Raw genomic sequence first — 20,696 nt, 5'->3', positions numbered from 1 at the left:
CCTGGATACATTTCTACACACATTTTCTGAATGACCATCGGCATAATAAGAAGCATTTCTTGATTATGCAAATGTTGTTACCAACATGGCATAAAAAATGGTATCTCTAGTTTCTCTGTAGGCTTGCCTCTGAGATTAGTCAGCCAGGGAAAGTTAAAAAATATCACTTCTCTAATTCTTATATGGCTATTTTTCTACATTACTAGAGCAAATGTTGTCAGCAGGGCCCTTTCTAAATAGGGATAAGATACATTTTTTTTTTTATCACAGGCACTGTGGGAAGGACACCAGAGTGAGCAAACGTCCTTCTTTGTCTTTACATCGACATTTCTGAATGATGTGAATAAATTCAACCCTAGCAGAAAAACAAACAATTGACCAAGCCACCCAGTTACACAGCTGTGCTGTGCTGTCATGGCCCCCACAGCTCTTTAACCACTGGTTTTCTCTGCTCTGCCTTTATCAACGAGCTGGTCCCTAAAGTGACCCTGGTGAAGACTTGATTCAGGGACAGGTTTTACATGGCTTCCTTAGCGAATGCACACGCTTTCCTGAATGGCTCAGGGGCCCCTTGTCTTGCCTACTTGTTCTCTCTACTGTTCCTCTCTTTGTCACTAAGGCTTTATTAAAGGTGCTCTGGTCCTTCAAGACAGAGCTCACAGCTGAGACAAGGAGGCGTGAATGGTGGACAGCTCTTCTATCCTGTCAGGATCCTAATGTCTCAGAAAAGGACTAACTTACGCTGTAATAGGAAAGCCTTTCGGAACTTTAGACGATGAAACTTTTAAACCAGGTTTCACCACATAATCTTAACAAAGAAGCTGTCATATTAGCAATGATTGTCCTCATGCTACCTACCCCAGGTATCTTAGAAAAGGGGGTCATACTAATTACTGTCCTTGTTTTCATTAGCCCGGTTCCTGTTCTTAAAGATATCAGATAATTTCTTTTGATATAATATTCTTATTGCAGGTCACTGTCTTTGGTTAAATGTCTGTCCCCAGCATCACAGGCTGTTGTAGGTTCTGTATCTGGGCTGGCCACATCCTCCACAGTCTCCAGATTTGCTGAGGCTCCTCCCCAGGGGCTGTCAGAAGGGCGCTGCCCTACGCTCTCTTCTCCCTCCTGCAGCTTCACACCAAGCTTGAGTCTGCCTTCCAGCAGGTGCAATGGAGAGGTGGAGTGTTGCTCAGAGTCCTGGCAGGCACGGGAACCGCACCCACGGGCCGTCTGTGCAACTCCAGGTCCTTCATCTGCCCTTAGGTGTACATCATCCTGACTCTCTTGCAGAGGGTCGGCCTCTGGAGTACCAGGAGCATGTGGAGGGAACTCCAAAGGTTCTTTCAGGGAACAGATTTTCCTGTCTTCTGGTCTGGCTGTTCTTGTTTTCTTTTTGAGGGACCAGTTTTTCAAAGTGACCAAACCACTTCTCAGCCATGCGCTGGGGTGAATAGTCACAGACTGCATTTGGGACGGTTGCTCCACGGGACCCTTCCTCAAATAACTTAGATGGCTGCTGGCCTGCCCCGTGGAGGGACCAGGTAGTCCAGGTATGAGGGCGGGACTGCCACAGTCAGTAGACAGCTCTTCTTCCTGTTTTCTCTGAGCCTGAAAAGTGCAATCTATTGGGGAGGAAGTTTCGGTGGGAGTAAACACAGAGTGTTCAGAGATCTGAGAGAAAGCGCTGTCCTGGGAGCTCACTGAGGAGCCGGACGGGGATGTGCCTGGGGAAGATAAACTAGAATAGCTAGCCCTTGGGCAAAGGTTGAGTCTTGGGGGCAAGACCTTCTCAGTGCTTTGGTGTGTGCCACTGCTCTTGCCCACCTCAATCCCCATGACCAAGCTCTGGTTAATGAGCTTTTGCCCCTCGATTTGCAAAGACTTATGCCTTCTTAGATAATCCTCTTCTTCATGCAAGAGGCCCGTCTCCCAGCTGGTTTTATGTTGTTTCTTTGAATAGATCCCCCTGAGATAGGACAGTTTGTAGTTTTGGTCATCTATGCTGGGTTCTGAACAGCGCCGATGTCCCCGCGAGCTCTTCCTGGCATCTGCCGTGTGTGGTGGGGAGAATCTGCATGGATCTGCATCAAAGGCTTGCTTCCTGGACTGGTTCTTGGACGATGTGTGACTGTAAGAGGCCACAGAAATGGCCATTGGCTTGGACTTAGTTAATGGTGTCACTTGATTTCCTTCGTGACCAGACATGCTTTTCTTTTTAATGTGTTCATTAGTAGCATTTTTCTTGCTGATGTCAGTGCCCGTGACTGAACTCTGTCTAAAACACGTCTTACCCCCTTTCTTCGGGGGCTGGGTCTGCTTTAGGTAATCTTCATCCTTTCTAGAAAGCACAGCATCGCAGCTGGACTTGCGCAGCTTTTTCTGGTAAAACTCCCGGAGATAAGAGAGCTTTGTGTCTAGATAGTCGATACTGGGCTCTGAGCAGCGCCGGTGCCGCTGCAGGACTTTTGGGGCATCTGCTGCAGCCACAGGCAGGCAGCTGGGTGTACCTGGGCCAGCTGGGGCCCTAGTGTGCTCCCCCAGTGAAACTTTCCTGTAGGGCACAAAAACATTCACGGGCTTGGACTCCAGAGGTTGTTTCATTTGAATGTGTTCATCTTTAGACTGATCTAAGTCAAAATCACTCAGGGTTAAAAGGCCTTCCACCTCAGGCTGTTCAAGGTCATAGTCACTGAGGGTTAAGACAGAGTCCATGCTTCTGCTCCCCTGGCCAAGTTTTGTCACCAGGTCACTGCATGGAGCATCCGCGTCCTCATTGAGCTCATTTTCCAAGCTGTCGTAAGAGGAGTCGTTCATTTGGAAACAAGACGTATCTGTGGACAGAAATGAAACCATAGTCAGCATTTTTACAAATCCAGCCTGGGCTGCCATTAAACAAAACCATGCTTATTTTCATGTGTAGAGTTCAAATTTCTACCTTCAAGAAGAAAAGAATCTTTAAAAAAAAATGTCAAATTCTGTATGTAGAGGGAGCCAGCAGCACGTGAAGTGAAGGCACACGTGAGGTCAGAGGACAACTTGCTGGCGTTGGTTCTTGCATGCCACCATGATGGTGCCCAGTGGTAGGGAATCAAAGCCAGGCCGTCAGGCTCATGGGGGTGGTGGTGGGGGTAAGAACCTTATGCACTAAGCCATCTTAACTGCCTAAATCTTTCCATTATCCCAAATGTTAGTGCTGAAGACAAAAATCTGCCAGGGGTGTGGATGCTAGCATCGTCTCAGTTTCTAATGAAGTGACTTCTTCTTAAGGGACAATTTTCTCAGAGCAACAGTTATGTCATAAAACGAAGAAATAATAAGAAGTACATGAGCAAGGGTCAGGTTGACCTGGGTTCTGAGTGGGAGTCTCTATTCTGACAGGGTGGTGTTGCATACAGTTATACAAAATGCAGGCCAGTGTCTGTGAGAGCTTGCATAGCGCTCTCTCAAGTCAGCCTTTGCTTTGTGTGACTCTTAGCATTGTTGAAAGGTTAAACACTGTTTATATTTTATAGATGAAATACTGATGTCTGATGGCACAGAACTATAGACTGGAGGATGCATAGTAGCAATTGGTGGCAAGGAACTTATATTATGGAGGTTTTATGTCTATAAATTCAGACCCTCTCCCCACCCTCAACCTCAAAGATGCTAGATGTTTCTTTCTTTCTTTTTTTTTTTTTTTTTTTTTTTTCGAGACAGGGTTTCCCTGTAGTTTCTAGAGTCTGTCCTGGAACTAGCTCTTGTAGACCAGGCTGGCCTCGAACTCAGAGATCCGCCTGCCTCTGCCTCCTGAGTGCTGGGATTAAAGGCGTGCACCACCACTGCCTGGCTGTTGCTAGATGTTTCAAACTGGCTCACAGCACTCTAGAATTCTGAGGTCTTAGAGACCACTAGGAATGGTGGTGAGGGTAAGAAGCACCCCAACCAGGACTTCCCTGCTTTTCTGGACCTTTGATTCTAGTTTCAACAGCAGAAGTTCTGATACATAGTAGAGTTCTTCTGTTTATTTAAAATAAGGATTCAAATCTTCAGGGTCAACTTGTAGACCAAGGCCTCAACCCACTGTACATCTTAACCCCATCACACTGATCTATTGGCAGGCCTTCTGAGGAAGGAATGCAAGCCCTGGGTCCTACTGCCCCAGGTCAGAGGCACTCAGACAACCAGTCGCCATGTCTTCACAGACAAACATCTGCTCTTACAGACGGTTGTCTCCACACTACCTGAGGTGTGTTCTCTGTTGTCGCTTCTCTCAGGAAGATCCCCTAAGAGAGAAGTGATTTCTTCTCCAAATATCCTACAGCAATTTTCAATCAGAAATTGTATAAGAAGTGAAACCTGTGCACAATGAAAAGAATTCAAGCATTATTATTCATATAGCTCCCCTGTCACATTTCATATACACAACCTAATCTTAGCCACAAAATGGAAACTAATAGAGGGAAGTATTCAAAACGGTATAAAAGCTCCACTGCCAACTATAGTGCTTTAGAGAGTAGTTTGGGCACAGAACCGAATTTGATTCAGAAGACTACAATCCTCTATGATTTTGGCGCAGTCTTAACATTTTATATCCTTAATTCCATCTTTTAAATTAAGGCAGTTTCAAGCATTCTCACTCCATAGGGTGTTTGGAATGGGAGAAACATACTTTGTTATTAAAATTTATCAACTATCAGTAATAAAGACACACAAAGGATTTCTTGTATAAAGGGCAAGTTGCTGTAATTTGGGACCAGGGCTCCCCTGTGGGTACAGAAGGAAGAGAGGGACAGGCAGACAACATGCACACCTGGGCTACTCATGACTAGTCTCACCATGGCTCCCTATTATCCTTCTTAAGTGGAGGTGCCTACGGGGAGAGGAGCATTTGCAGGGCTGTGCTGGCACTGAGATGGACAGGAGCTGATCTACAGATTCTTTGCCTCAGCAGCTGAGACAGGCTATGACTGAAAGGAACTGGTACCCCAAGCCCCTGATCAACAGCCAGGCCCTACAGGGGTCGGATCTCAGTCCCTACTGCATTATTACAGAAGAAACCACAGTAAGGAACTTCTCTCAGGATTGTGTAGCTGGCAAAAGTTGGCACTGAGAAGTGAACTCTGGCTTGTCTGAACTCAAAGGCCCTGGTTTGTAAAGGAGTGCTTCCTTACTACGTGTGGTTTGAGTCACTCCTACTCTTCAGCCTCCTTAAAAGGAAAAGTGAAGTAACAATTGATTTTTTGAAAAAGTTTTTATATGTTTTACCTTGCTATAGTCTACCAGACAGACAGGTCAATAAACCCACACAAAGAGTCGATTTTAGCTCTTTAAGAAACTGCGTTTCAGCATATTGTGAATTTCAAATGTTTCAGAATGAGGGACTGAGGACTCAGGACATAAAATGAAAAATGTCATTACCTTTTTTGTAAATTCATTTTCTAGTTCTGGGCTGGAGGAAGTAGGAGGCCAAAGAATGCTTGGAGCGATACACACTGCTAAGTTAAATGCAGTCATCTGATTAGATAAGGAATGTTGTTCAATGTTGTGTAATACCCCAAACAGATACCTTAGGAAAACAACATTGGCTCTGGGAAGCTGATCTAATAGCCTAAAGACAGAAAAATGCAGGACGTTTTATTAAGAAACGTGTAAAGACAGGCACCCCTCACTTCACCTGCATGGGGAACCATGCAGATCCAACAGGCACATCAAGAGCTCAGTGCAGACACACAAGCGTTTCAGGTGGGTGGCAGTGTGTGAAGCAAAGGGTACTCAGACAGAAGGCACGCACTCCAATTGTTTTTCAGATCTTGTCTTCATAACTCAATGAAAATGTAGAAGAGTGCATAAACTATGTTGCCTGTTGTAACTCCAAGAAGAGTAGTACAATGTGTTTTAACTCAGGCAACTCCTGCAACATTTTGTAATATTCCCAAGCAAACCCACAAAAGACATCCTGATAAGATTAAAGTACTCATTTACTTCTAAGCAGGAAGGCAAGAGTGATATTTCTTGGTAAGAATCCAAGTCTTAGCTATGAAGACTTCGAGGTTTGTTCTGGGAGCCATGCTCTCCCACCCAGATTCCAAAGGCAGCTGTGCCCAAAACCTATCATTCTCAGGTTAGTCAAGCTTGAAAGGATTATGTTTCCCACTGTTCTTATTTTATTTAAGTTATAAAAAGTAGTTTTAAATGATTACTCAACAAAACTTATTTTTACAACCATCCATAGCGGGTGTGCATGTGCGTACACACACACACACACACACACACACCACATTCCTCTCTCTCTCTTTCTCTCTGTGTGTGTATGTATGTATGTATGTATGTATGTATGTATGTTACTTTTTCTATAAGAACCTACAACTTGAAGAAATAAGGTACTTTGGCACCTGTTACCCAAATAGCAGAGGTCTCTCTTCAGCATAATGGGTGTATTCAGCAGGAAATAAAGCATCTAACATATGTGTTCTGTAAGGCACTAAGCATATTGACTGTAGATAAGCGATAACCGTGCATCCAATGCTTGGCCTATGGATCGGCATCCTTGGCCCAGAAGAGAAGCCAGTTTTGCAGCTACGTACTTCTGACTCAGTGACTAAAACCTGGGGTGTTCTGTAGTATGTGCTGAGGGGTCGTATGGAACCTCATACTGGTACTGTCAGGAATTACTTTCAAGAAAAGCATTTGTTTATCTCATTTGCCTAAATGTCATACTTTCACATTAAATCTAAACTAGTGATATTTGGGATCCAAGCTTTTCATGAACTAGAATTTGCATTTTTTTCGAATGTATACTTCTTTCCTACCTATTTATTCTCTTATAATGCAGGAGATATTCAGGAACACGCATGCGGTGATGAAGTCTACAAGGAATCTCAGTAGATGGCCTTAGATATTGTAGGGTTTTTGGTTTTGTTTGAGTCTCTTTCACACTGCAGCCAAGGCTGACATGAAACTTGGCAGTAATGTTCCTGCTGCAGTCTCCTAAATGCTGGATTACAGTACGAGCCACTCTATAAAAACATGACACTCTTTATTATGAGTCTGAGACTCTGCCAATCCCTTTCCTAAGACACCTCTCAAGGAGTTAACTCCCTTCCTGTGGTACTCCAGCATACTCAACAAATACTATGTAGCAATGGTTACGCTGTTACAAACATCTATTTTACCTATCTATTCTATCAGACTCACAGCTTCCTGGAGAGAGGGGAAGAGATCACCAGTCACCGTATGAATACATGAAGACTCAACTAGTGAGGTAGATACTTCCCCTACACGAAGAACCAGCATCCAATGCATTAATGAATTTCAGCTCCTATCAAATTTAGATAACTTAGATATACATTAAGTTATTTCATGTTAATAAGATTACTGAGAAAAGGCTTGGGGTGTGGTTTAGTGGTAGAGTGCTTGCCTGCCATGCACAAGGCCCCAGGTTCAATTCCAAGCACCAAGAAAAAGGATTAAAAAATCAAAACCAACTTAGAGACTATTGAAATAGCTCAGGTGGTCAAGGCTCTTGATGGCAAAGTTGATGACTTGAGTTTGATCCCTAGGTCCTACATATGGTAGAAGGAGAGAACTGACTTTTGCAATTTACACACATGCATACACACACACACACACATTGTAATTTTTAAAATCAGAGAGAAAGCAGTGACAACGGAAGCAGCAAATAAATATATAACTGTATTCTTATACCCCATGTATCTGATAACTGCTATTATTCTAATAGAAAAGATTTCAAGATGCAAGTATTTTAAAGTATTTTTCATATTCAAGATCATTACCTTTGAATTATGTTAATTTTTTCTTCATCGTTTCCTTGATCCATAACACAAACCCAGTGATCATACAGATCTGATGAAAAAATACTTTCTGGGATATTTCTCAAAAAATCCTAAGTGGGGGGAAAATAAAAACAAGCATTCAAATCATTCTCATGCAAAATACATGTTGGAAAAAGAACCCTGTGTACCCTCCACTGAGCTGTTCGTACGGAAGTGTGTGGACTGACATTTTTCTGGGGACAGATCGGAACAATCAATTCTGGACTACCATTGAAAGAATAGAAGGCACCCTATTCAGCGGAAGCTTTGGGCCTGAAGACATTTTAGTAAACTGACCTGATGGGATATGCTGTGATTATCATTGGTGTGTATGCATATAATATATACATTATATATTATATATAATATATAATGTATATATTAATATATATATGTATATATAATAATATATAATATATATATAATAATATATATATAATATATATATACATATATACAGTATATATTATATGGCACCTCAAATCCCACCCCCTTCTTTAAGATAGCAAGTTCAAGGAAATGTACCAAGTTATCTGTGAGGCTTGTAATTTGGCATTCATCCCACGCTCTATATGTACTTATTCCCAATTGCTGTACACTGCTTGATATATTTGGAATATAGGAATGAATCAAAGCAAGTGGTTATACATTAGAACATTATATTCCAGTGTTGGTGCCCAATGACATCAAGGTACTTGGCTTATTCTTGTTATACCCCATGGAAAGGCACTTAGGTGTTTGAAGGGAAGAAAGCATACAATAGCTGAGTTCCAGGAACTAGGGTCAGCACTGTGTGCTTCATGTACAGTAAATGAACATATTCATATTACATTATCTTTTCTGTTAAGACCGCTGGTTGAGATGGGTGTAGAAGAACCAGACTATGGCATAAACAGGTGTTTGCTATGGGGAGGTCTTTATTAACAAAAAGCTAAAAAACAAGCTGAATTGGTTCTTGTAGAGAGCACTGGCAATAATTCTGGGCCACTTGTCTCTGTCTTTTGTCATATGGACTATTAATAGGGGGCAAGGGAAGCCAGTCAGCTCTAACCGTATGCCAAGATAATTTTGCAAACTTTGTAGTTGTGCTCACTACTTCACTTCTGTTTTTCCTTTTTTCATTTCTGGCAGTTAAGGAAGACTGGCTGTTTCTGTCTTCCTTTACTTGTATAAATGCATGCAGACACTGTGACTCAAACTCATAAAAGCTGCCTCTAGTTTTCATAATCCCAGATCAATTGCAGCTGTGGCATCGCAGAGTTAGAAGGGGTAAAATCTGCTATTTCAAAAATAGGTTAGTGATTAGAAATCTCTTTTTAAATCTCACTGAAAAAGATACTTAGGATCCATCTTAAAGAAAAACATCATTAAGTCTTAAATGCACACTTGAAAGCTAACTTGCACTGTGGCAGAGCACTCTCCCCAGCTGGAACAACACACTAGAAAATGCAAACATCACAGCTGAGGAGGATGGAGAGTTGACTCTGAATTACAATGATGGACTTGCAGTGTTCAATGAAATTCCTTCCTTCCAAACCAGAGCCTAAGCCAACAGGACTTTCTGGTTCCTGTGGGATGTATCTGTGGACTGCTGAGCTTCCCTTGAGGGAGGAAGGGCCAGAGTCACACCATCCCAGGCAATTTTTGTTCAATCACAGTTTGAAGAGCTAAACTTATATTTAAGTAAAACCTGGTAAGTAAAGACTTAAATGACTTCAGACTGTTCTATTTATTTTTTTGAAGCTATATACAGAAAAAAGAAAACAAAGGCTCAAGCTTTATCTTCTTCCCTACAACCAGTTGAAATAGATGGGAATAAAAACCACAATTACACAGTGACAAGACTTCAGTTATATGGGAGCCATTTAACCAGTCTTCAATCATTTGCTTGCCTTTGCACAGATCTTCCTACAAGCGGAAGCACACCTGGGGTAAGGCCATGCTTCTTTGGAATAGTTTTAGTCCCGCAGAGAGTCTTAACAAGTGTGGTGCTGTGGAGTAGACAGCAAGAGAATTTTCTTCTACGACACAGGCTGACCCGCCTAAGCTAAGGAGAGAGAACTCACTTCTGGAAGAAGGAAGAACTTATGCTATGTGTTTGTCTGGTTAAGGCTCATGTCAAGTATATGTATTATCCTGGGATTAAAAAGTAATAAAAACTGCACAGGAGATCAGATGGCCCAAGCTCATTCTCCAAAATGGCATTTGTTTCTGCTAAAGCCCACAGCAGAATTTAGACACAGCCATCAAGAAATAACAAGGGGACAGGCAGTGGTAGAGCACGCCTTTAATCCCAGCACTTGGGAGGCAGAGGCAGATGGAGCTCAGTGAGTTCAAGGCCAGCCTGGTCTACAAAGTGAGTTCCAAGATAGCCAGGACTGTTATACAGAGCAACCCTGTCTAGAAAAACAACAACAACAACAAAAACAACTAAAAAAAGCAAACAAAACAACAAAAAATCCAACGTGGGTATCACAAGCCACGATGCTGACTCTCTCAGCAGCTGGCCACTCAGATGGGGCAGGGCAAAACAAGCCCTGTCCATCATGTTTTCCTAAGCTTCAGGACCTCAGATGACACTGGGGCCTTTTCTACTCTTGGCTCAGTGCATCCAGACCCTCTGGGAAATGGAAGTTTGAGGCCTGCAGAGATTCTTGCTGTGGCCAAAGCTCTGCTCATGGCTCAGTTCTTGTTTTTTTTTTTTTTTTTTTCCAAAATAACAGGACATTTGTAAGACCATGAGGAAGAGACTATGTCAGAACCTTCTAACTGTGGTGAAGGCCAAAAGGCCCAACATCCCTGCTGTCCTCTAAGAATGCGTGAGGAGGTACAGGAACGGATGGGAACGTTAGGTGGCATCAGCATCTTGTTTTAGTTTAAAGCTAATGTCACTTTATTATGGCAAACTAATAAAACTCTACAAACATTTAATACAAGTTCAGTTTTTTGATAACTTTGTCTTCATCAGGAAGGCAGAGAGTGAGGGACTCAGAGAAGCAGGATGTTTGCTGTGCTAAATGTCCTGTGTGTTCCGAGTATGTCACACAGTTTAACTGAAGTTTGCTTTTGTGCCTGGGGTGGTAATGAGCTGACTATCTTGAGAGAAAAACAAGAGCCTATCCGGTATGTCACATTAGTGGTGGAGCCTACAAACACCAATGTTGGCTTTGTGAAAATTTTTAGCACTTTCGGATTCTAAGTCTACCATGGCTCTCGGCAAACAGAAACGATGTTACTGTGGAGTGAACTCTGCATCTGGAGCTGAGTCTGGGGTACGCAGTGGATGAGCGCTCCTTACCTTCAGCACAGACGCTATCACGAAGATTGACTCACAGTCAAGGTGGACTTCAATTCCAGAATTCAGTTTCTCTTTCAGCTCTCTGCAGGATTTCATGTTGGCCGACTGCCTGAAGATGCCTTTGGTGAGAGGGCCTTTTTGGTTAAGAAAGAAAAGCATATCCTAGGAGGAAGCAAAGGACATAATCCAAGGCGGTACTTTCCACACACCAGCACAGGAGCAGGTACTGGCCTTCTGTGGCTGCCAGAAGGACTGGAGCTGGATGGGTGGCTACAACGATTCAAATGATGTTTTTAGAACACAGAGTGGTTATGGCCAGAGGCCAGGGACACAGCACCTGGTTCAAGAAAATGTGAGTTCATGAGATTTAATGTATAACCTGGTGACTATAGTTAGTAAGAATATAGTCTAAAAAGTTTCAGAGAATAGATTTTAAGTGTTCTTCAATTTTGCTTTCTATCTGTATGTTTTCTGCATCCAGTATAGACAACAATGGTGTGTGGAGACAAACAGCCCATGAGATCAGGAAGCAAGCTATGCCTCTGATCTCCTAGGCTAGGGTCTGAGCTTTACTTTTGAGTTTACGGAGTAAGGGTGGTGAAGGTAACTTCACTGTGGAGGATAAACAAGGTAATAAAGCAACTGTCATAGTGCTTTTTTTTTTTTTTTTTTTTTTTTTTTTTTTTTTTTTTTTTACAGGGAGAGGGTCCCTTTGTTCTGGCCACCTGGCTAGCTTACACCCGAAATAATCACACAGAAACTGTATTAATTAAAACACGGCTTGGCCATTAGCTCTAGCCTCCTACTGGCTAACTCTCACATCTTGATTTAACACATTTCTATTAATCTGTGTTCACCATGAGGTCATGGCTTACAGGGAAAGATTTAGCATGTCTGACCTGGCGTCTCCCTGGTGGCTCTCTCTCTGCTTTCTTCCTCCCAGAATCCAGTTCTGTCTTCTCTGCCTACCTAAATTCTGCCCCATCAGGCCAAACAGTTTCTTTCTTGATTAACCAATGAAAGCAACACATAAACTGAAGGACCTCCTATAGCAGTGCCTGGCATTTATGGATGTACAACAGGGCAGGAGATTCGGAGTGTTCTGGAGTAGACTGCTTGGGGGAGAATGGACTCTGAACAAATCTTGTTAGTAGTGACTATTTTTATTGCTTGGAAAGAATTCAAATTTAGCAGCTATTTTCCATTCTATCCCAGAGAATATATCTTGATGCTTAAACATATGAGATATAAACCTTAAAAAGGAACAAGGTGATGCTTTCTGACCAACAGAGCTGGAGAATGAATCTGTGGGTTTTCTGACAACATACTAATTTATCTGAGTGGGCTTCTGTTGCTCTTTTAAAACAAGTAGACTGGCTTGTTTCCTAACTACATCTCCCTCAAGATTCTGCCACGATGAAATCTGACTTTTATGTTCTGAAGTAAGGGTAGAGATTTTTAGTTAAACCAGAGGGTGTTTATGATCTTTCTACTTTGGGGACAGACTTACCCTACATCCCTCCCCCTTCACCAACATCCTTTCCCCCCTAGTTTACAGACCCAAATGACACTTACCAAGATAGGTTTTGGTAGATTGTCATTCTCACAAATATCTGGTAAAGAAACTCCAAAGAGCTGTCCTGGCATAGGGGATGTCGGTGACATGGGCAGGTTGTCCAGGTGAGTGCTGGAACCCCGCCAAAAAGCCCAGTTGATGATAGAGCGCCTTCTTTTAAACGTCTTCTGGCCAGAGTCTAAGAGGTGAGATCAGGAGGGGAGCTTGTGATTCATTCAGTCTTATTTCTGCAGCTTGTTTTGTACTTTATTCCTTACACTATCTCAGAGAAGTGCTTATGGAGACCATGGCAGCTGTGAAAGTCCATTAGAAATATTTGGCAAATTAAGGAAGCAGTGGCTTCTTCTATCCCTTTATGGGGCGGATCACTGGCCTGCTGACCTGAGTCTTGGTGCTAAAATTTAAAATATAGAGAAGTTACGTTTCTTAGGCTGGATGGAGATGTCATTCAGTGATAGAGTAACTGCCATGCACAAGGCCCCGAGTTCCACCTCTAACACTGTACAACAACAACAACAACAACAACAACAACAACAACAACAACAAAACCACTTCTCTCTCAGTGAACTATACAACTTAAATCAGAAAGTACTTTATATCAACACATATATCTATACATTTTAAAGATGAGACAGGCATATAGAAAAGCAGAAGAGTGAATTAGGTTACAATTAAAAAAGAGAGGAGGAGAGAATGACAAGATAGAGGATAAATGAGGGAGAAGAAGAGGAGTCATTTTTATGTTTCTAGAAACAAGAGTGCTTTGTGATCGGATGTCTCATTCGACTGATAATAGAGACAGGAAGCTAATGTCTTACATTTGCTCCCTTTCATGGTAACTGCAAAATTTCCCATGCAGCTTTTCCAATACACAATTTCAAAAAGTGTGTTTAAGGCAGTGTGGATGCAGACTAGTGGGACCCAGCAGGCCCTAGGGTGGTGGGGTGGAAACATCTGGAGACCTGTTCAGATTGGCTGGGAGACCTAGGGATTTAAGACAGAGGCAGCCATAGCCAGTGACAGGTAAAGAGGAAAGCAGAGTGGGAAGCCCAAATACCCACAGGTAAAATCTGCTCACATCTCGGGATAATACCTAAAACAAGCACTCGTGATGCAGATTCAAAAATCTGGCAATGAAAGTCACAGAACTCAGATCTGAAGAGCCTTTACACCCTTCACTGCCTACTCCAGGGAGGGCAGTGGGAACTGGTCACTAGACGCTGGCTCAGACCGTTTCTATTCAGAAGTGATGTTCTGCTGCCAACATGGGCTAATGACAGAATATGGGCAGGAGATAGTCCAAGGAGGACATGGTCAGCGGTACCAAATGCTAATTTCAAAGAACCCTTTGTATCATCCGACTATAAAGTAACTCAGCATTTTCTTTCTTCAGAATAATCTGTTTAAACCAACTATGACGCAGATTGTGGGCTGATAAACAAATGAGCAACATTTTACTAAACAGCATCCTGACTATGGACATCACCCACACTTATCTTCCTTGTGGTAGTAGGGATGCTACTGCCAAGCAGGAAAGCAATGGGGTGTGAAGTGCTCTTGACAATGGAGTTATTAGGAGCCTACTTCAAACTGCTGATTCACACAACCCATTTAGAGTTTCCTATTTCCTTAACTTTAAATAGAAAAAGATGTTATCTGTCAAAGACCTATTGAGAGGAATACTAGGCTAATTTTGAAAAAGATTGCCCAAGGCATGATTGTGGGTCTCTGTTAAAGCTACCCTGATGCCAGGCTGGCTTCTCCAGGCAGAGAACATCTCTTGGCACCCATTCTCCATGGGCTTAACAGCTGTCAGGAGTACACCGACAGAAAAGAATACCATTCCTCTGCTCGGCTCCGGTGCTCTCTTCCTGCACTGATCTTCCTAACTTCCATTCCAAACAAAAATAGAACAGCAAAACAGAAAAGGGAACCAATTCTTCCCTAAATCCAGGAAGGGATTTGCCTCCCAACCTGTGCACATGTCCATAGAGGATGAACGCTAGTACGCATGCTGAGTAGTTCCCTCTCTGGACTACGCATTTCAACCTCTTCTAAAACTGTCTCATCTGATGTTTCGCAGTCATATACTTAAGACTGCCTGATCGCCAGCTTGTATACCCACTGCCCTATGGATGCAAACCGAGGATCCAGGGACAGCTGAGCCGTGCACTCACATGTTTGCAGCGACAGTCATCCTGTTTGTTGTGCATAACATTTAGTGTGAGACTTCAGGCTCCCCAGGACTGAGGGAAAAATTGATTGATGCTTATTGTTTTCAGCATTTTAGTGTGTACTTCTTTCTTTATAAATGACAAAGGCCGATGACAAAAGACGCTGCTGCCACAAGGGCAACACAGATGTGTAGTGAACTAAGTGTAAAGTTAGCTTTACTAGGTTCTTTTCATATTTACATTATGAAACTCAGTACTTACAAAAATTAATTGAATTCATACAACTTTAGAGTGTATAACCAAAAAAGCTTTAACTAACTATCTTCTGGCCACACAACTATATATTTCCCCAGAGTAGCACATTCACGTAGGGGAACAGTACAAAGGGTGTCCTGTGATTTACCGTCGTCTATACACTTCAGTTCCCATGCAGTGTAGCCCCGGGTCTGAGCAGATGTGGGCAGTGGCCTGTAGTGCTACAGATCTGCTTCAGTGTGGGCTGGAGTGGGGACGGCTCCTCCAGAGCACACTCAGAACCCCCACTATCCACCCAAACTGCTCACCCCAGCGTCTCCATTCGAGGTGAACTAAGCCGTTCAGTCTTTATTCTGCTTTGTTCCTGATACTGAACAAAAGACGTGGGATAAATGCTCTCACAGATAAGGACACAGGTGATCTTTTATGTGTTGTTGTACATGGTACAGATAAAGAGGCAAAGTAGGGATAATGACCTTGAAGGGACAAAAGTTTGTTAAAAGTGACACTTGGGTCTGGAGTTCAGATAATTTTGATGTTTATATCTGGAACCTCTCTATACAGTGGAGCTGCTCATTGATGTCTAGGGCAAGTTTCAGGGATCTAACATATATTTTTTTTAATTTTCTAGAGGAACTTTTATTTATTCAATCTTTGAATTTTCAACTGTTTTAACTTTAGTTTTTTTTATTGCTTTGAGACTAGATATTTTTTAAAAAAGGTTCTTCCATAATATAAACTAAATATAAGCAAACTTAAAATTACCAATGTTTTCATTTGTCCAAGTTCCTGAAACCAGTTTAACCAACTTCCACTCTGTTTGGTGGGCATGAGCAGCACAATCTCATGATATATAGGCCAGGCTAGACTTGAATTCTTAACACTCCTAACCTCAGTTTCCTAAGAAGGGGATATTTTCCTTAACTAGAGGAGGCCTTTCTCAGAAATGCAGATAAGGAGGTTTGTGTGTCTAATTATGGCTTACTTAAGCCAAGAAGCATAAAATATTAACAGAAAGAAATTATCTTCCATTGTTATCTCCTCATTAATCTCAGAAAAAATATTTTATACACGAGAGACCATGGCAATATAGCTACTTCCTAGGAGTAAGCAATTCCTAAGACTAATGTGAATTCTGAGGATCTAAGAGCCACAGAGTGAGAGACAGCATGTGAACTGGGTAAGGATGGGCCAGTTCTATCCACTGACAACATAGGCTATACAAGTACAGGTCAGGCTGCCAGCCTGATGTCATGTGGGAGAGCGTGAAGACAGGGAGGATTGTTTTGCTTGACGTAGTGTCTGGATTTGTAGTCCAGGCTTTGGATCTGTAGCTCTCCTGCCTTACCCCCCAGTTTCCTTTTAAATTCTGATTTACGCCATGAGTTGGGCCCCAGAAGGTGGGAAGGAAGGTGATGGAATCATATGTTCATATTTTCTGTATCACAGTGAAAATGTAGGTACTGAAAGCAATCTACATGGTGGCATGATGGCTTCACATGAAAGATAGCAACGGAAGCTGTGAGAATACTGACCATCCGGCCAACAGTTATGGTGTAGTGTGGTCGGTTCATGAGGTGAAGTCATGTTAATGGGCACAGACAGTGGGGCAGCTAGGTCTGGGACGGAGTAGCTAGGCGAGGCTTCATTCCCACTGTGCTAAGCTTTGCATTGCTGCTTGTGGTCTGAGGAAGTGTTCCATAAAACACAAAAGTCCAGGCTGACAATGTTTGATAACATAAATATCATCACACAGGTCGGTAATCTCGTGGGTAGAATGTCTAGATGCTTTACTGTTGCATTCTTAACACGTAATTCTCCTGCCTCAGCATCGAGTGCTGGGATTACAGATGGGCACCGCCACACCTGGCTCTGATCTAAAGCTGTAAGCAGACTAGTGCTTGGATAGAAAACTCTCCCAGGAAAGCCATTCTGAAGACAATTACGGCAGTGACTTCCTAAGTTCACCCCGATTCCAGAGGTAGTTCTTCCTTCTTTGTCTTAGAAACCTTTGATGTAAGAGCAAAGAAAATTTCCACATGTAACTGTGTGACTGAGGTGATTAATTTGCAATGAAATGCCAAGAAGCAACTGTCAAAAGAATAAGAATCTAATAAAATTCTACAAATGCCACTCAAGAGAGAAAGATGCACAATTAAAATTGTATACTTTCCTTTTTTTCTTTTAATTTTTTTTTACATACTAATTCCAGTTCCCCATCTCTCCTCTCCTCCCTTCCTCTTTCCCCCACTCCACCCCATCCAGTCCTCAGAGAGGGTAAGGCTCCCATGGAAGTCAACTTAAGTCTGTTCCATCACCTCATTGAGACAGAACCAATCCCTCCCCATCCCTCACCCCGTGCCTTGGCTGAGCAAGGTATCTCTCCATAGAGATTGGGCTCCACACAGTCGGTTCATGCATTAGGGTTAGCCTGGTCCCTATGCCAGTGGCTCTACATACTGCCCAAGCCACCCCATTGTCACCTGCATTCATGGGGCCTAGTTTGGTCTTATGCAGGTTCCCCAGTTGTCAGTCCGGAGTCAGTGTGCTCGCATTAACTTCGGCCAGTATACTTTTATAATGGCATAAGTATTTAACAAAACTTAGCTATGTGAAATGTTTTAAGATGAAACATAAAAGTTCCATTATAGATAAGAACATTTGCATTCAACTTCTATGATTAGGTCAAGAACTGCAAATCCCAAATAAGCAAAATGATATGACTTTCCCCTGAAATTTAATCTTCTCACTGGCAGACACTGTGTTTGATTAGATTTTGAATTTAGATTTTTAATTCTACCAATATGAAATTTGTGTAAATTAGTTTTTCCTCACATAGTATCCAAATAATTTTCTCATCATGCTATATCAAATGGATTACAGGCAGATAATTTCAGAACTTCACGGTCATTACTTTGTATGGCCAATACATTTTAATACCAGGCCCCTTACAGAAGAAGCCAGAGACTTCCTAAGCAGCACTTCATGAAACCTCTACTCACACAACACCCCAAACCTATACATGGATGTGCACTTGCTGTTGGTAGCTGCAGAGGAGGTGATGCGGGTGCCTTGGGAGCATGTGATTTAGCTACTCTCTCCCTCACCTGGGTACCCTGAGCATAGGTGGTGCAACTATGGTCTTCCAAAAAACAGAAGAATGCAGGCCAATGGACAGAGCGGATGAAAAACCTTAGGAATTACTATAAGGAAGAAAAACACTGGAAAACCATGAGTTTAAAGGCAGAAGCATCTGTACACTCTCCTTTGCTTAGTTAAGTTCTTATGCCAGTTTTAAATTCAGCTATAAGAGAGCCATTCCCATGCCCATGTGGTCAGCAAGTATTTACTGAGGGCTAAGATGCTCCAGGGGCTGGGATGGAGACCAGTATCTGGCCTTCTTGTTTTAGTGGGTGAATCAATATCTCCAAAGCAGCCCCTCAGAATGACCCAAAGACATGCCCATATAGCCTTAAAATACCGGACTTAGTTTACCGTTGCAGGAGAGAAAATGATGACCAATTAGAATTTAAGCATGTTTTCACGGCTGGTGTTGGTGAGGTTGGGAAAACCCTGCTGTCTGATCTGCCAAGCCATCAGCAGACAATGGCAAGGTTGACTTGTGGGTGGAGATGTGTATAAAACAGGTGATTCAGATGGCCCAGCCCATATGAGGGCTTGTCTGAGGTTGGTTATTAGTGATTCCAAGCTGCCCTCTGCTGTTCGATTTCTTCGGAGTGCTCAGGAGTCGTCTAGAGATGCGACTGCACTAGATATGGGGAAAGGTGGGAAGCACAAAGGAGCTGAGATCTTCCTCAAGAGAGATTGTGATAAGCATGGGGCTCGAGCCATGTATGGATACACAAGCATGCAAACATACGCGGGGATATGGTTAAAGTGGTAGACTTGTAGGCGAGGGGAGGAGTTGGCTCGGTAGGCAAGTGGAAAGAGGAGGAATATGGGCTTAAAGATAGGGAAGACAGAAAGAGCAAATGCTGTTGCAACAACAGAACAATTACACACTTTTTAGCCCAATAAAACAGAACTTGGGTTCAAACTCTGTACCTGATGACTGCAATTATTTTAGAAACTTATAGGTGTTTTAGTACAAGAAAAATTAAAGAATGTAAACATATTAGAGTAGGTCTCAATTGAAAAGACGGTTGCAATGCAAATTAACACTTAAAGCAAGGAAAACCTTTATAATGAGTGCTGATTCATTACTTCCCTCTAAGTTTGGATAACTGAACACACTATTTCCCTTAAAGTAGGGTCATTCAGCCGTGAGGTCAGAAATGGAGAGACGTGAAAAGGAGCATTTCCCCCAGCCTGCAGTAACTGGAGCACAGATGAAGAGTTTCATCTGGCACTCAGCTGATGCCAATAATCTGTCGTGAGGAGGGAGGGTGGCCTCTGATTTCTCGAGGTCCACGCCTTCTCTTTAAATCTCTTACTCCTCGAGTTTGTTCGTTTGCAGAAGGCAATGTCACTATTCACTGGGCCAGCTGACAAAGGCAGACATAGAAGTACACTACCAATTTCCTATCACCCTTATACTTTTGGGTTTCAATTTTCTTTTGTTTCTCTATACAGTCTTGCTTCAGACTGAGAGCGTTAGTGCAAGCCTGGGTCAGGGCAAACTATAATGCCCTTCTGTTGAACATCACAGTTACCATAATACAGCCTTTATTATGGGGTAGCAATGAGACAGCTATGTTCACAGGGAATTCAAGTCAGCTTAGCAGACTAAGGGGGAGACCTCAGGAGAAATCATATTAGTCTTCACATAGTTATCGCGCTCAAAATCCCAGCCAGGGCATCACACTCTTCTGACACCCATCACAGACAGGCTCCCTTTTATAATGTGATCATTTAGGGGGAACACAGAGGAGTGTATTGCAGTACAAAGAAGGCATTGACGCACCTGCAGCATCGCCTGGGCCTTTGACTGCAATGGGCATAAGGTTAAAGGGGAAAGGCTGGCAAGCGAAGAGGGGGACAGATGATTTCCCCTTGTTTCTGAGTGTGAGCCAGCAGGGCCTATTGCTCAGTTATAGACTCCGCTTCCAAGATCCTGTCTTTTCTTTTGAAAACCCGCACTTGTAAGTTCATCCGGGTGAAGTTGGGTCTTTGCCTTTGTACTAAATCTGTGTTCAGGAATGCAAGCTTTTGCTGAAAGAGGGTTCTATGAAGGAGGGGGGCGACTCACCGCTCAGTTGCTGGGCTGTCGCCAGGCGGCTGGGTTTCAAGATGAACTGGCACTGCATCTCCCGCGGCAGCTGTTCCATGAGGAAAGGCTCCTGGAGCTGGGATGGGGTGGTCGAGCCTTTGGATCCCTGGGTCAGGAGGGCAGTGTCTCGGAGATGGCTCATCTTAATTCCATAAGGGTACTCATGGCCTACAAAGAGGGGGACCAAATGCAGACTTCAGGCCGACTGAGTACCACCAGCAAGTGCTGCAAGCTGGAGTGTGCGGTCATTTACACCTGGGACATCCGGAATAAAGAGTCCTTTTGTTCAATGAAAGATCCATGTGCCTTCTCTACAACAGGGGCCTCTGCCTAGTGCAGGTGGCTCTGC

At 42.9% G+C, this 20,696-nt stretch overlaps 1 protein-coding gene across 1 annotated transcript in view; it reads right to left on the bottom strand.

Annotated features, from left to right (window-relative positions):
• Positions 1–963: 963 nt before the first annotated feature.
• Arhgap20 (Rho GTPase activating protein 20) overlaps positions 964–20,696 on the bottom strand; it is an 80,007-nt gene continuing 60,274 nt past the window's right edge. The window contains exons 9-15 of the mRNA XM_038322217.1: positions 20,327–20,515; positions 12,688–12,866; positions 11,113–11,274; positions 7,776–7,885; positions 5,401–5,590; positions 4,224–4,338; positions 964–2,831 (exon numbers count right to left, since the gene is read on the bottom strand). Of these exons, the coding sequence (XP_038178145.1) occupies positions 964–2,831; positions 4,224–4,338; positions 5,401–5,590; positions 7,776–7,885; positions 11,113–11,274; positions 12,688–12,866; positions 20,327–20,515 (2,813 nt within the window). The remainder of the gene's footprint in view (positions 2,832–4,223; positions 4,339–5,400; positions 5,591–7,775; positions 7,886–11,112; positions 11,275–12,687; positions 12,867–20,326; positions 20,516–20,696) is intronic.

Source organism: Arvicola amphibius, chromosome 3 (assembly GCF_903992535.2).
Source record: "Arvicola amphibius chromosome 3, mArvAmp1.2, whole genome shotgun sequence".
Taxonomy (NCBI): Eukaryota; Metazoa; Chordata; class Mammalia; order Rodentia; family Cricetidae; genus Arvicola; species Arvicola amphibius.
This window is presented reverse-complemented; position numbering and strand designations above follow the sequence as displayed.